The sequence below is a fragment of the Mixophyes fleayi genome, chromosome 10 (assembly GCF_038048845.1).
Source record: "Mixophyes fleayi isolate aMixFle1 chromosome 10, aMixFle1.hap1, whole genome shotgun sequence".
Taxonomy (NCBI): Eukaryota; Metazoa; Chordata; class Amphibia; order Anura; family Limnodynastidae; genus Mixophyes; species Mixophyes fleayi.
In genome coordinates this window covers 91608918-91626708 of record NC_134411.1, presented here as the reverse complement: position 1 = coordinate 91626708, position 17791 = coordinate 91608918, and the positions used below count along the sequence as shown (strand labels likewise).

The 17791-nt window shown below is 41.1% G+C and overlaps 1 protein-coding gene across 3 annotated transcripts in view; it reads right to left on the bottom strand.

Annotated features, from left to right (window-relative positions):
- PLCG2 (phospholipase C gamma 2) overlaps window positions 1–17791 on the bottom strand; it is a 124368-nt gene that overhangs the window by 98564 nt on the left and 8013 nt on the right. For 2 of the 3 annotated variants that reach the window (XM_075189155.1, XM_075189157.1), the window contains exons 1-2: window positions 13569–13702; window positions 7087–7327 (exon numbers count right to left, since the gene is read on the bottom strand). In XM_075189155.1, the coding sequence (XP_075045256.1) occupies window positions 7087–7285 (199 nt within the window). In that variant the 5' untranslated portion in view covers window positions 7286–7327; window positions 13569–13702. Of the gene's footprint in view, window positions 1–7086; window positions 7328–13568; window positions 13703–17791 lie in introns of those variants that run through there. The other variant, XM_075189156.1, reaches the window with a different exon arrangement.

The window sequence follows — 17791 nt, the reverse complement described above, 5'->3', positions numbered from 1 at the left end:
ATTTACATGTGAAAAATATATCAAGATCGCTCGTAATTTTTACATACAGAATATGCATAAGATAACACTGTCTGTGACTGTGTATAACTATATTCACAACACTCTGCTTTGTCTTTAGGGAGAAGAATGGGACATCTCATGACCATGTGTTCACAGAGGGAAGGATATTTGCATATGAAAAACTGGCCTTCTTTGTCACGGTGTATCGTCAAAACCATAATAACAGGACTGTACGGTGCGGCTCACAAGCATGATGCCGAAAGAACAGAGTTAGAGTGGATACATCCTATGACATCCCTTTGTGTCTCACCGATGTCACTAGTCCCTAGTGAATTGGTAGTCAACGTTCTCATGGATATTGGCTAATGGATTTGCCAATCACACAAAACGCTGTGTGAGATGAGACGGCTACCAACGTTAAGCAGTAACGGTGTACAACCCATGCACACAAAAGAGCAATTTGCGTGCCAGAAGCCATACCTTCAAGACCTCGGGCCTGATTCATTAAGGAACACAAAACTAATGTACTGTGCGTTTTGTTTTGTTTAGAGAAACGAACACAATATTGGCTTATACTTGAACTTAATATATGTGTCTAGAAATATCTAACTTGGGTCCCTAAGGGCAGCCACCTACCCTTCAGGTACTTGGGGGACTGGGGTTGATATTAAAAATGGGTATATATTAAAATGTAAAACTGACAGGTCTGAACCTACATCACAATCTGAAACCAGGCTTATAAGCCACGAAAGTGTATGTACTTTAAACCTCTGCTCAGTGAGGTAATCTTTTAGAATGGGGACACAGATAAGAAAAACAAATCATACTGTTAATAATATAAAGCTGTTGTGATACAAAGATAGCAGCAAGGTTTTTAACACAGAAAGATTTCTCTATGTCCAGTCTAATAACTCCTCACACAGGGAGTGCACAGCTGTGGCCACAGTAGAGCGTCATAAGGCCTCCTCTTACAATATAATATAATTACAATATACACCGATCAGCCACAACATTTAAACCACCTTGCACGCTGCGATGCACTGTGTGCTGTGACACCTTGCTATGATGGTCAGCATTATACTTCAGCAATTTGTGCTACAGTAGCTCTACTGTGGGATTGGACCAGACGGGCTAGCCTACGCTCCCTACGCGCATCAGTGAGCCTTGGGAACCTATGACCCTGTCGCCGGTTCACCGGTTGTCCTTCTTTGGTAGATACTAACCACTGCATACCGGGAATACCCTACAAGACCTGCCGTTCCGGAGGTGCTTTGACCCAGTCATCTAGCCATCACCATTTGACCCTTGTCAAAATCACTCAGATCCTTACGCTTGCCCATTTTCCTGCTTCCAACACATCTACTGACTGTTCACTTGCTGCCCAATATATCCCATCCCTTGACAGGTAACGAGATAATCAAAGTTATTCACACAGAGAGTAACTTACATCTAACTTCTGCAATATGTAAGTTATAGGACTACATTCCAGACACCCTTGTGCAAATTCTGGTGGTGCCTCCTCCACCACACCCATGTACATGACATTGGACCACCACCCCTCCCATGCCTACAGCCATACTATTTTTAGTTTAGTTTTTTTTTGTTGCTATTGTCATTTTCACTTTAGAACTTTTTGTCCTTGACTGGTGACGGCTCACAAGAAAATACAGACAGTAGGTTATATGAATTGGATAGTAACTGAAAATGGAGAGGGGATCCTGGATAGCAGACATCCTAAATATTCCTATCTATTGCCCATTAGTAACCTAGGAAGATGAGACCCATTGTTTCACAAGCGGAAGTCTTCTCTATCAGGTGGCTTGCTTGACCAAACTGGTCTCTTTGGGTGAAATTAGGTCAAATAACAAATGAAATGGACAGAATACTATTCCCATATTTAACCTAATATGCTTAATTCTAATATGTACATACTCATAACATTAGTTCAAGTGTTACATTTCAACACTCCCTAAGCATTAGCCATAGTCCAACATTTTTTAAAGCCATAATACCTACGTCATAGGGCTAAACTTAGTTCAGACTCTAAAACAATCTATCCTAAGTCCTAACAGATCTCCGATATTATCCTCTAACTCTATCCTAAGTCCTAACAGATCTCTGATATTATCCTCTAACTCTACCCTAAGTCCTAACAGATCTCTGATATTATCCTCTAACTCTATCCTAAGTCCTAACAGATCTCCGACATTATCCTCTAACTCTATCCTAAGTCCTAACAGATCTCTGATATTATTCTCTAACTCTATCCTAAGTCCTAACAGATCTATGATATTATCCTCTAACTCTATCCTTAGTCCTAACAGATCTCTGATATTATTCTCTAACTCTATCCTATGTCCTAACAGATCTCCGATATTATCCTCTATCTCTATCCTATGTCCTAACAGATCTCTGATATTATCCTCTAACTCTATCCTAAGTCCTAACAGATCTCTGATATTATCCTCTAACTCTATCCTAAGTCCTAACAGATCTCTGATATTATCCTCTAACTCTATCCTAAGTCCTAACAGATCTCCGATATTATCCTCTAACTCTATCCTAATTCCTAACAGATCTCCGATATTATTCTCGAACTCTATCCTATGTCCTAACATATTTCTGATATTATCCTCTAACTCTATCCTAAGTCCTAACAGATCTCCAATATTATCCTCTAACTCTATCCTAAGTTCTAACAGATCTCCGATATTATTCTCTAACTCTATCCTAAGTCCTAACAGATCTCTGATATTATCCTTTAACTCTATCCTAAAGCTGGGTACACACTACAGAAATTTCGACCAACTTTTTATGCCGAGCGAGTTTACATGCCATCGATGGTCCGATCGCTCGGTCCATGGACTGCATACACACTAGCCTTGTTTAGGACAATAAAGGGAAGAGCGGGCGTCCCTTTAGCGACTTTTTACAGCCATGTTGTTGTGAGCAATGACTGTAATTTCGTACTCACTGTTGTGCATCGGTCGGAAGTTTATACACACTGCACAGCGGAAACAAGATTGGAACGAAAATATTAAAAGGTACGACCAACCAAATGAGGCGATAATCGTCCATTTGGGCAGACTTTCGACCATCGTGTCACTGCACACACTGACCTGACTTTTGAATGAGCGGTCGTATGTCGGCTGATTGAGCTGATTATTGGATGAAAACTGTGTAGTGTGTACCCAGCTTAAGTCCTAACAGATCTCGGATATTACCCTCTAACTCTATCCTAAGTCCTAACAGATCTCTATAACTAGACCCCAACGCTATCCTAAGGCTGGGCAACAACACTGCAGTGTTTTCAGCCGAGTACCAGGCCAATGATACGATAAACGACCATTGGTGTGTACACTCCAACGTTGAACGATTCGTTCCCAAGCACATCGTATCGTTTCATATGAACTAAAACTGTCGTTCAACGATGGACGATATCATTCGAATCCTGTAGTGTGTATACACTCAGGACCAGCAGTGTCCATAGATCTCTATGGAGGGTACAGAGTCACAATCTTTTCAGCAGATGGTTATGGCAGATGAAGAGCACAGATCTGAAGGTAAATTCGTGTAACACAAGTATAGTGTGTACACATGAATCGGCTGCTGATCGGGACTTTTTTATTTTTTAGTCACTGATAAAATTGTTAAAGATGTTGCATCGGAAGAAATTTTCTGTAGTGTGTACCCAGCTTTAGTCCTAATGGAGCTCTAAAATCTATCAACTAAATCTACCCTAATTCCTGTCAGAGCTCTGTAACTATCCTCTAAATCTATCTTAACAGACAACATCATTTAGAAGATATGTGTATTTTTTTGGGGGGGGGGGGGTGTGTAATGTAACTGTGTGTGTCACAATGATTTAAATATATAAATGCATATGTTTGTGTGTTTGTGTTTTTTATTCTTTTCGCCCATCAAATCTCTATCTAATACAGGCAATACATCATCATCAACACCATTTATTTATATAGCGCCACTTATTCCGCAGCGCTATACATGAACCAAACCTGCCGCCCGACACAAGAGCCAAGCAATGGGGCCTACAAAATGCTGCACACATAGCCCAATAGCATTCATCATTCATCTGCATTTTCCAACATGCCGGATAATTAGCCCATTCCTTTCGATGTCGTCATTACCAATCATTGAGATTGTTTTAGGGCCACAAATGGTTAGATATCGGGCCAATTGGTCACTATCATCTACAATATCTCAATGGTGAGTATAGATCATAATTGCCATCTTTAGCGAGCACCCCTCAGGGGATGTGGCTCCGCGAATTGTGTCAACTTGACCCCGCCCCCCTGCGGCATGATGTCACAATCACATCATCATTTGGCTGGGCAAAAATTACACATTTCGTAGAAAGTAGGCAGGATAGAGGAGGATGGCCTGCTCCGCTGGGGGTCTGGAAGAACTGTCCGAAATTTGGTAGGCTCCTGGCATTCTGATAGAGTAGGCAAGTGTGATATAGACCCCACGTGCATAAATTCTCACACCCCTACATCTATGTTGTCACCCTCCCTACCTTCCAATTTACCTTCTTGTTGGATTTCCTCTTCCACCGATTCACCTACAATATTGGCAGCAACAGGATTTCAAAATCCGACCACACAAAACATGGACCATTTAGTGTACCAAGAATAAGACTATTTTAGTCTGTACCCCCTAAGGGGTCCAAGTCTCAGTCGCCTCCAATGTGATTAATATAGTTAATTGAATATCTCGCCTTCGCGGCCAAGAGAGAAGTTAAAAACTGAAAGCCACTTAGCCGGAGGAAATGTAATTCCGTACGGCCTTCCAACCAAATCACTGACAGAACCAGCTCACACTTTTTCTCTCTTTTCTTTTTTTAAAATAGAATTTTAAAACGTCCTTTGATTTTTCAATCGAGACCTGTTTGTAGCTGCTAAGTGGCGATATTCCTTTAAGAGACAGTTCATTGTGAAAAACAAGCAGCCAGTTTCCCTTATAAAACAGACAACTAGATCTTTTTGGGACTCAAGTCAGGGGTCATTGGATTTAAGTAACTTGTCTCAGCTCAGCCATCATCTCGTCAATAAATGAAAATGTTTAGTTCTTTCATGTGAGATAGGGAAAAGCAATTTAAAGTGCTGACCTCTTGCACAGCGGTGAAATTGTCTTCTTGCTGAGAGCGGTGGCAGATTCTGAAAGTGATTTGTGGTCAGTATCAGAAGTTGGGTTCATTTTTTTTTTGGGGGGGGGGGGGGGGGAGGGAGGGGGAAAATATATGAAATGCTTCTCCGTGCTTGAAAGTGAATAGAAAATGAATCTCCCAAACAGATACTTTTTATATATATAATATATATCAGGTTTCCTTTATACATCAAACAGTGAACTCTGTTTAGTAGTTAAACTATCAATGTCTTGTACATCCTGAGTGATGATCGGCTAATAGACCCTGACGGACCTTAGATAACAATGAACAGTCATGGTCTTCAAGTCATAGACAACTTTGACACATATTATTATAACATATTACTCACCAAGACAGTATTCAGACAAGGAACTAGGGGCTACTTTCACAAACCAGTTATGTATATACCTGGTGTATTATCATAATACCTTCCCTGTAGCCTCCTAAGATTCACTCTGCAGTGGCTTTTATAAGTCCACTTTATCACTTCAAGCGAGCATATCTTGATACCACATAAAATGTTTCTTGTGCATATATATCACCATTTATTTATATAGCGCCACTAATTCTGCAGCGCTGTACAGAGAACTCGCTCACATCAGTCCCTGCCCCATTGGGCTTAAAGTCTAAATTTCCTAACACACACGCACACACAGAGACAGACTAGGGTCAATTTGATAGCAGAAAATTAACCTATCATCATCATCATTTATTTATATAGCGCCACTAATTCCACAGCGCTGTACAGAGAACTCATTCACATCAGTCCCTGCCCCATTGGAGCTTACAGTCTTAATTCCCTAATATAGACACACACTCACACAGACACAACACAGACAGACAAAGACAGGGAGACAGACAGCCAGAGACTAGGGTCAATTTTTGATAGCAGCCAATTAACCTAGCAGTATGTTTTTGGAGTGTGGGAGGAAACCGGACCCGGAGGAAACCCACGCAAACACAAGGAGAACATACAAACTCCACACAGATAAGGCCATGGTCGGGAATTGAACTCATGACCCCAGTGCTGTAAGGCAGAAGTGCTAACCACTAGGCCACTGTGGAATGAATCATATGGAATGAATCATTGGTATTGCATATTATATTTTGATGGCAGACAGAGAAGTTAGATCCTTTGTTTCAAAAGAAATAGATCATCTCTGAAAACAGAATCATTTAATTATAAATTATGTATATTCCTTGGACCCTTATTGCATTTTAAAAGCTATGTAGTGATCTCTAATACAATTAGCCAAATTCACAGGCTGCCTTTGGTAATTAGATTATTTGCAGATCATTGTTATTAATGTTTCTAAGTCATTATGGTTGATAGACAGCATTTACACATATCAGTTTTTCTGCAGCATTAATAATTAGCTGAGAAGGGTGTCACACTCAGTAAGAGGAGTGGAGGCAGTGAAAGACCCTCTCTTGTAATTTTGCACTAACTTAATAAAAGTCGGCTAGGTCCTCTTGAGTCAAGCATATGTACTAAAACGGTATAAGTACGTACTTTATTTCCACCATAAGGTAGTAGAATAAATGGGTGGAATCAATAAAAAGTAGGATGGAGTAACCCTTCAGATCAGAGATCACTTTCATGCTGGCAGTTTAGTGCAGCGTTTTTTCAACCTGAAAAGTGCTGTCTGCAGAAGGGTATTTATCTGCTAATTGTCTGTTTCTTGACAATTTTTAGACCTCCCCTTCGTGAGGTCGGAGGCAGGCAGACATTACTTTGAGTCATAACACGCTGCCCACCACAACATGTTATGTTGAATCGCCCCATCATGCTGCAGCGGGTGGGGCATGGTGGCTCTAATTGCGTCTTCTTGATGAGTTCCACCCACCAATTCCAATCTTCAATTCAATGTTAATTATTTTTAAGGTTATTTACTCTCTAGTAGATGGTGAACGGTACTTACAGAATCCTTCAAGTTTATCTGCCGTCTTGCTCCAAGCCACCTGCAGGGTTTCCATGATCACTTGGATGGTCCTACGCTCCGGGTGAGACTTCTTGTAGTTAAATACAGTCATCACAGTACCCAGTTCAAGGGTCCTCTTTATCTGGCTCTTCTCATACTCCGGGAGAGCCATCTCCTTCGAACTCCTCCTTCGAGCCATCTTAATCACACACTCCAAACCGGCCTTACACCTTCAAATGTGCTGCAGAAGAGAGCAAAACCAGTGTTAATTCTAGTTCAATTGAACTCCAGGCTTTCCTTTTAGGCATAAAGCTAACTGTATATGTAAAACTAGTAATAATTTTTTTATAAAATGCAAGCGATGCCAGAGTATGCCCCTTTCTTACTCAACATGCTACCAAAACTCTTATCCATTCTCTCATCATCTCCCGTCTTGACTACTGCAACCTCCTGTTATCTGGTATCCTGACACCCATTTATCTACACTTCAATCCATACTAAATGCTGCTGCAAGACTCATTTTCCTCTCGTACAGCTCTACATCTGCTGCACCACTTTGCAAACCCCTACAAAGGCTCACTGTGTCCTCCAGAATCAAATTCAAATGACTCACCCTTACCTACAAAGCCCTCAACAACACCACCCCTGTATACATCTCATATCAAAATACTCTCCCTACTGCCCTCTTATATCTACCTCTGACCTGCACCTTGTCTTGTCTCTGGTAACCACCTCTCACCCCCGTCTACAAGACTTCTCCCGTGCTGCTTCCCACTTATGGAATTCCCTACCACGCTCAATCAGACTTTCCCACAGCCTTCAAATCTTTAGATGCTCTTTGAAAACCCATCTCTTTTTAGAGGTGACCTTATCCCCGATAACACTATTCACACTAATACACCCTCACAACTATCCCAATCTCCACTCTGAGTCACACTCACTCCTCTTGTTCCAACTGTGCCCTCTCCCACTTAGAATGTAAACTCTCTAATGAGCAGGGTCCTCCATACCCTTTGTTTTCATGTCTGTGTTTATTTTGTCTACCTTGTATGTCCCTGTTTATGTATGTACTGCTTTCCCCATTGTGCAGCACTATGGAGCACTGTGGCGCCTTACAAATCTAGAATAATAATAAATAATTATAATACAACACCTGTAATTTAAAATGTGTTTCTGCCATCCCTGCTGTGTTTATTGGGAAAGCTTGTGTGTTATAAGCAACAGTGCACCCCTAACTAGCTTCTATGGATATAAGAAGTTAACTCAGATTTTTGTGACCTGTGTAAAAGCTCTAAGCTTGCAGCCTGCCCTTAAATAGTCATGGAACTGCTCCTGGACTTCTACTATATAAATTATTTACAGTATGGTGTACATTACATTGCAAGTAATGAAGTTTGCAAACTATATATCATAAAGTAAACTAAAGACAAAAAATGAAGAGACTCGTTTTGAGCCACCTAACACAAAGCATCACTTATTCATACTTGCCAACTTTAGAGCAGTCCCCCTCCGAGAGATCCCATAGGGGAGGCCAAGGGGTACAGTTACTAAACTGCGGGTTTGAAAAAGTGGAGATGTTGCCTATAACAACCAATCAGGTTCTAGTTATCATGTATTTAGTACAGTCTACAAAATGACAGCTAGAATCTGATTGGTTGCTATAGGCAACATCTCCACTTTTTCAAACCACCAGATTAGTAAAAATGCCACCAAGTCTTAAGTATGAGGGGGACATATTTCTCTTCTTTTTAAAGGTACATTTCTATTCGTGTGCAGAATTTAACATACTTAAAAAAACAGTGTGGTATGTGCGAATGTTTGAAAACCCTTCCAAATGATTTATTAATAAAAAAAATATTGTAAAAAAACAGATTGATTGAAGCAGTTCTGGAGTTGAATATATAATCTGATCCTTCTAAACAATCAGGTGCTTCTGGGTTTCTCTAAACAGTTGACTTGGAAATAAAATAACTGACTGCAACAAAGCAGGGAAAGGCTATAAAAAGACATCTAAAACACTTTTAACTTGTAATTTCCAGTCATAATCAGCTTTAAGAAAAGGAAGCAAAGGGGAACTGTTGACATCAAGGCAAGATTTGGAAGGCCTAGAAAATCTGGTCAGTAGAGACAAGCAAAATTTCCAAGACGTTTCTGCAAAATATTGTTCACAAAATTGACCATCGCTATCCCAACTCTATTTTGCGTGGAAAGACATTCTATAGAATGGAGAAGCAGAATCGGAATGTGAAGAATATATAACTATACCATCTCTATTGGTCAAATATGCAACGAAGAACATATCACAGTAAAGGCTCAACAGAATGATTTAGCCGACAACAGGGGGAATGGCCTACAGTTCCACAGTAAACAAAAATGATCTACATATAAGGGTTGTCAGAAAGAAATGTTTTCTTACAAGTCTATCACAAAATTCAACATCTACATTATGCAAAGCAAATACTTGAATAAGCTGTCAATATTTGGAATAAAGTGCTAATGAAACAAAAAATTTAACGTTTTGGCCTCATTTGGAGAGCAGGTGAAGCATTTAACGTCGTTAAACGTTGGGGTGGATGCATTAAGATTTGAGTTTATGTGGCTGTCGGTGGAACAGGAAATATTGTCCGCCTACAAGGAAATACGGATTCAACTAATTATCAATAAACATTCAAAGATTGGAAGATTTAGATCTCGGAAGGACCTTGACAGTTGTTAGGCTTGAATATTATTGAAAATCAGGAAGGAGATCTCAAACATTCAGTGCATGGAAAAACACCTAAGAATATTTCTGAGCTACAAGAGTGAGTAGAATTCAAACAGCGACTCTTAGCTGGCTACAGGTAACATTTGTAAGCTATATTTTTTGCCAAAGTCGGTGTTACTGGGACAGGGTGCTCATCAAATTTTTAAAGCATTCATGGTTTTATTTATCTTTTTAATCTGCTAAAAATTAGAAAATAAACAGTAATTGTGCTAAAAAAAAGTGTAGAAACGTCCCATTTTAAGCTTGGACCCTACAAAAGTTGTGGAAATGTATTTTGACTAATAGATGAGTGGAAAGATGTTGATTTAAGTGGTATTAAGTGGTAGGAGGTTGGACCGGGTAGACGTACACCTTGACTGGACGGTCTAACGAGGCACAGTGGTGGAAAACCAAGGTGTTTTGCTGTGTTCGAATGTGTCTCGTACACGACCTCCAGTGAGATGGATACAATAAAAATCAAGTAGCATCAGATATCACCAAACTACAGTCGATCTTTGTGTATTTTGTGGTATAAAATGTGCTTATTACATAGCATAAATGATATTCATCTCTACAATGGGACCCTGTAGCTGGTTAGCCCTAACATCCCAATACTAAGTTCACAGTTGCCTAGCTGGCTACATATATGAAAATACAAATGTCGCCTACACAGTGTTAAGGTGTTAGGTCTTCTACAGTGTTCTGTCACATACACACAATGCACAAGATCCCATCAGCCTTGATTTGCTGAAGTCAAAAGGGGTGGAGCTTACACAGAAGTGAGTGGGGATTCAAATAAGTGGACCTTTGAGGCGGGGCTTATACTGTCCTAGTTTAGCAAGTGGGCCTCTGGGGCGGGGCTTATATTGTCCTGGTTTAGCAAGTGGGCCTTTAGGGCTTAAATTGTCCTGGTTTAGCAAGTGGGCCTCTGGGGCGGGGCTTATATTGGTCTGGTTTAGCAAGTGGGCCTCTGGGGCGGAGTTTATATTGTCCTGGTTTAGCAAGTGGGCCTCTGGGGCGGGGCTTATATTGTCCTGGTGTAACAACTAGGCCTTTTGGGGCGGAGCTTATTTTGTCCTGGTCTAGTATCTCAATATTAGGAAGTATGACCTTGTGAGGTAATCATTTTTTGGGGGATGGCCCATAATACTGCAGCCTATCAATTCCCCGGGAACTAGTGGCACTACTGAAGCACAATTACTATGCCCTAACTGAGTATCCTATTAATATGGAAAGAACCAGGCTTATTCAGCTATACATACTCTGTAATGTATATTGTTTTTAAATATATATTGTTTTTTAAATAGCTTATCTTTCAGTGCAATGTTGTTTTAATAAAACGAACCAGTGATGCATAGCAGCAATAAACATGACATGATTTGTATATTACTTATGTGAAATGATAATTTTCCATCAATAATATTTGATACATGTCACAGCTGTGATTTAAAGACTGACAGTTTGCCACCGCTAAGATCTGAACAACTTTCCCTGTTCCGCTCTTCTGTTACATTAACTATGCTTCAGTGCACAGCTGATATTTCAATGAGTGTTGGAATCTGACGAACACACTAGAGTAAGTACATAGGTTTTAGCCAAGGCGCAGTCAATTAAGCAGAATTTCAATCACCATATACAATCAGATCACTTATGGTACTAAAGTGGTTTTTATTTAAAATATTGCAGCGCCTGGCTTTCACAGAAGTAGGGTTTTACAGTGGTACAGCTGCTGTTAGTAATTACTGTTCTGTGACTTAGGGGTATATTTATCAAACCTTCTAAAAAGTAAAAGTGGAAGTGTTGCCCATAGTAACCAACAGTGGCGGATCCAGGGGAAGGGGGGGCGATCTGGGCGATCGCCCCCCCTAGCAGGGGCTTGCTGCCGGCGGCTGCACACTGTGCAGGTCCGTTCAGCAGTGACAGTGTGCTGCCCGGCGGCTGCACACTGTGCAGGTCCGTTCAGCAGTGACAGTGTGCTGCCCGGCTGCTCTGATTGTGTTTTAAACAGTTACCAGCAATGGTCTGACGCCGAACGTCCCTGCTCTGCTACCATTTCCTAAGGGGGTTAGTCCCGCTGTGATACCGGGGGCCCATTACCTTCCATGGTCCCCAAAGATTTCAGTGCCGGCTTCACAGGTCAGGCACTATTTAAAGTAACTAAATAAATAATTTGAAATACAGGCAGCATGTCCTTGTCCCCCCCCCCCCCCTCAAAAAAAAACCATCAACCAGCCGAAGTGTAAAGACAGTCTGGACCATTTTGCGCTATAAGAGAGAGTTATTAAGTTAAAGTTTATTTTAAAATTACATGAGTTTTTGGGTATAATGGATGGGAGTCTTAGGGATCTTTGTTCATTATACTGGGACTCGTTCTTGTTAAACCATTCCTACCTACACTCCCAGAATGTCCGGGAGGCTCCTGAATTTCGATGATATGCTGCTGCTGTTGAGTCGAAATTTGGCCAAATCTCGAAGAGCCGAATTTCTAGGGTTTCACACAACCCCTGTTGAAACTCTCTTCTCTCTGTACGTTAATTATTATTTTGTTGCAAAAAAGACCCAATGGTAAGCTTCAAGGATTCTTATTAAAATCCAGAAATCAGTCACAACAGTTGAAAGAAAAAAGACACATTTTATACATCGATAATAATACCACAGGGAGCGCACCACAGTATTTGACCTAGTTTACTGACATTTTAGCAATGCACCAGTTTTTCATACATGTGCTCCACTTGATTACACATCGCTGAAGAGGGCAGATGAGGTTACCCCAGCTATCAGGCCCCAAATGTCTTCAAACTCATTTGTTTACACTTAAAGGCGGACAGGTATGAAATTTGAAGTAACAAAAAAAATAAATTCAGATTTCAATATTAACGGGATTCTCAGATACATCCACTTTTCACCCCACTTCCATCAGTTACCCCAAATATTTTCTAGGCAGCATCGTTTGTAAAATTCAGGCGCTGCCTCTTCTCGGCAATAACCGGGGTTAGCGGACTCCTGTTAGGCAAAGACCAGTCAAAAGGGCTGGATCAAAGTTTGCAGAAAACTGGTATACTTCCCCTTTAGGTAAGATTCACTCGTTACAGCGACAGAGTGTTTTACCTCAATTCCCTTGATCATTTTGCAATAAACCAAGTTCCTCTACAGATCATTTCAATTCAGCAGAAATACGCTTGTCCCCTAGATAAATAAGCAGCATCAATGTTACCGAATTGGACTTTACTTCCTGGTTTATAGGAACAGTTACAGCCTTTCTAAAGTCAAATCCCTTTCTGATTCCCTGTCCTATATTAATAAAGGATTCTAGAACTCCAGAGGATAATGTAATATAAGCAGCTCATTGTCTATTTCCCCTTCAGGAATAACCCTCAGGAATACCAATTCAGCCATCTAATGCAACACAAACTAGATGACATTAAACGGTAGGGAGCGAATTTACACATTGTTAATTGCTTTGCTTTCATATTCTATATGACTCCTTCCCACCTTGTTGGTAGATACTAATATATATATATATATATATGATTATGTTAGTTTGTGTAAAGCAGAGGTAGGTAGCCTATGTCTTTCTAGTTGTTGTGTAGCTCATGCCTGTCTGTCGTGTTGCAATTTGCAGGTCCACATTATCCATAGGTTGCCCAGCCCTGGCGTTAAGCATAGGCTGGGCACCACTCCAGTTGCAGACAAAGGTGGCAGTGCGGTTAGTAGTGCACCCCCTGCTCACTGCACTCACCACCATTCTTTAGCTGGTCTGGCAGGTGGTCTCCGGTTGTCCTGGCCGTCAGCTACGTTGCCGGACGCATGATGATGGAGAAAGCTCCTAACCTCTTCCTCGTAGTTTCTTTGCTTCTGCTTTTTTTTTCGTCTATATGACTCTACTCTAAACCCCCACCCTGCAACTCGGCTCTCTGCTCTGGTGCATTCACTTCCTTCCTGGTGCAGCAGCCTTCACACCGACCTCCCTTCCCCATAACGAAAATGGACTTTACATGACACAGAGACAAAAAAAATGGGAAATGGGTGTCTGGGTGGGAAACATACTGCAATAATTAACGATTGGAAGCTCCAGGGCTCAGGAAAAAAAAAAGTTGGCTTTTCTGCTCGTCCAAAGGTATTCCTGGTAGTGACGGGTGGAATAACTGACCTTGGCTGCTGTCGTATCATCTGATCAGAGTGTCAACCAAATGTATAGTCGTTTTAAACATAACTAGAGTTGTATCATAAAAGTGGAACCTCAATGAGAATTGGAACAGAGGATTTCATGTGCATCGTATTTAACAATATCTGCATTTTTGCATCGTTGTGTAACATCTGTTATCGCTGCTATTCGTGACGATAACTGATCACTTAACGGAGCAATTCACCGCTACAGCTGCACCGGGACAGCACCTCCGATAAGAGGATGTCCCAGTGATGACTGTGCCCCAGGAACACTTAATTGTGCATCGGAGAAAGAAGTAACATCCGTGACCTGACCTGGCGCCTGTACTCCGCATGTGCTGGCCATCGGGCCTTGTGTGCGCATAGTCTAGCCTGCTGGGAAGGGTCCGAAGAGCCCTCTCCGGCGATGCTGTAGCCTAAATCGGGGTCAAGTTCCGTAAAATTAAGCTTTTCAGAGCTTGATAAATTGTTCCAGACCAAAGCAGTTTCCACATGGCTTTAAGCTTGATAAATAGACCATTGGAGAGATTCCACAAATCTATTATCCCCGTAGACATGTAATAGTCTGGGTCTGTTACACAATAGACACTTAGGCAAGACCACCACTGCGTACCTCCTTTTTACATAGTACAATCCATTTATTGGCAACAGGTGTCACTATTGTAACTTATCTTAGTCACTGAAACTTTCTTGTAAGCAGAAATAGACACTTTTTTTTAGTAGGTACTTTCATCGTTATCATTTATTTATATAGCGCCAGCAAATTCCGTAGCGCTTTACAATTGGGAACAAACATTAATAAGACAATACTGGGTAATACAGACAGACAGAGAGGTAAGAGAACCCTGCTCGCAAGCTTACATTCTATAGGACAATGGGAGTTTGATACACAAGGGCATGTGCTACATCATATTGCACACTGGACCAGCTACAATGCAAAGGTAAAAGTATTGAGTGGGCTGTGTGATCAGTCACACAGCAATGTTGGTCAGAGGGTTGTTGTCTTGCGTTGCCTGTGTAGAGGGTGGTAATAGGGTAACCTAGGGAGATTAAGATGCTGGTTGAGGAATATTATAAGCTTGTCTGAAGAGGTGGGTTTTCAGAGAATGCTTGAAGGCTTGAAGACTAGAGGAAAATCTTACTGTGCGAGGGAGGGAATTCCACAAAGTGGGTGCAGCCTGAAAAAAGTCCTGTAACCTAGAATGGGAGGATGTGATGAGAGTGGAAGAGAGACACAGATCTTGTGCAGATTGGAGGTGTCGAGTAGGGAGATATTTTGAGACAAGTGAAGAGATGTATGTTGGTGCAATTTTGTTGATGGCCTTGTATGTTACAAGAAGAATTTTATATTGGATTTGTTGAAATACAGGCAGCCAATGCAGAGACTGACAGAGTGGCTCAGCAGAGGAATAACAGTTAGTAAGGAAAAACAGTCTAGCCGCTGCGTGCAAAATAGATTGTAGGGGCTCGAGTCTGATTTTGGGAAGACCAGTAAGGAGGGAATTGGAATTCTTGTGTGAGATTTGTGCGTATTCTGGAAATGTTCTTTAGGTGTATGTAACATGATTTAGATATAGAGTCGATGTGGGGAAAAAAAAGATAGTTGTGAGTCAAGGATTACACCTAGGCAACGAGCTTGCGGGGTGGGATTTATGGTCATGTTATCAACAGAAATAGAAAGGTCAGGCAGGAAGCTTCTGTTTTTGGGTGGGAATATTATTAATTCAGTTTTTGAAAGATTGAGTTTGAGTTGGCGAGAGGACATCCAAGATGAAATGGCAGAAAGACAGTCAGTAACGCGAGACAACACAGATGGTGAGAGATCAGGAGAGGATAGACAGATTTGTGTATCATCTCATCTGCATAGAAATGATACTGAAATCCAAAAGGAGCTTATTAGTTTTCCAAGAGAAGTGGTGTAGATAGAGAATAGCAGAGGACCTAGGACTGAGCCATGTGGTCTCCAACTGATAAAGGAAGCGGAGCAGAGGTGGATCCAGAGAAATTAACACTTAAAGAGTGATTAGATAGGTAGCATGAGAACCAGGATAGGACGGTGCCTTCAAGACCTAAGGATTTGTAGCGTTTGTATGAGGAGAGAGTGGTCAACTGTGTCAAATGCAGCAGAGAGATCCAGGAGAATTAGAAGAGAGTAATGGCTTTTACTTTTTGCTGCGATCAAATCATTGACAACCTTGGTCAGCGCAGTCTCTGTGGAGTGTTGAGAGCGAAAGCCTGACTGAAGAGGATCCAATAGGTTGTTTGCTGTAAGAAAGTGTGTGAGGCGAGTGTAGGCAATTCTCTCGAGAAGCTTGGAGGGGCATGGGAGCTGAGAGATGGGGCGGTAATTTGAGAGAGTGTTTGAGTCAGAATTTTGTTTTTTTAAAATGGGAGTAATCACTGCATGCTTGAAAAGTGATGGAAAAATACCAGTAGAAAGAGAGAGAGACAGATTACAGATTTTAGATAGAGGTTGAATGAGCACAGGAGACACGGACCTACTAATTTGTGAGGGAATGGGATCAAGAGGACAGGAGGTAGAGTAGGAAGATGAGAAGAGAGTAGAAACTTCCTCTACATTTACATTAACCATTACAATTGAATTAGTAACTATTGAAAGGATGCACTTGATGGAGATTAAAGCATTATGGATTTTATCAGAGAAAGTCCTGCATCATACAGGTTTTATTAAAGGGAAAGTTTATGTTCTAAAAATGCAGGACCAAAAATGCCTAAAAGAAACTTAGCAGGTCTTAGCAGCAGTGGCCAAAAAGGATGTTCTAGGGTAGACAACGAGCTGGTCATGTGGTGGAATCATTCTGACATGACCTTTTTTTTCTAAAAAAGTGAAAGTGGAGGTGTTGCCCATAGCAACCAATCAGATTCTAGCTATCGTGTTCTAGAATGTACTGGAAAAATGATAGCTAGAATCTGAATGGTTGCTATGGGCAACAACTCCACTTTTCTTTTTTAGAAGGCTTGATAAATCTTCCCCATCATGTTTCAACTCAGCTGGTAAAGAATTCCATTGAAGCCTTGCACAAAGTTTAGTAATCCCTTGATTAACACTTCTCCCAAAAAACAAAACACAATGTATTTTATAGTGTGACATCGACCTACTTGTTGTTAGCAAACTGCAGATATGTAAACCTCAGTGTTCAGTTGAACAAGTGCATGTATTGTGGCTCAAACTTTGCAAAAAAAAAAAGTCTTGAACAAGTGGAGGAAATTGAGTAACGACCGTATTGTCAAACCCATTGTGGTATGGTTGTTATTATTGGCGCCTGTTAGACTGGTTGGCTGGCATATCTCTGCCTATGGGGAAAAATATACAGTCTCGGCTCTTGGTTAATTGAAATAAAGCTGTATATAAAACACAGCATAACACAAGCTAATTATTTTGAAGAGAAATATACCAAAATTATAAGAATTATGTGTATTTAGTGGAAAATAAAGCAAAGTACTGGGATCCGGGTCTGCCTATTGGCAGTCCTGGCCTTATTGCTTGCCTAACCGGTGTAAGATAGTGTTTTATAAATAGACAGTGATTAAACAGCTTACCTCCCAATGGCTCAAAGCCGAAAAGTAGGAAGTGTCCCCCTTGGATAACCAGCCATGCCCCTGAAACGTTCTACCTCACTGTGAAACAGCATGACGACCCCCATCTCCACCCCAGGGCGACCCCACTCTGTCCAAGAACCACTTCCATCCCATCCCTAGGCCACCCTCAGACCCCTTTTCACTATAGTGTGGAAAAGGCAAAAGTTGTCCGGACAGCTCGGGACTTTTGGGCAT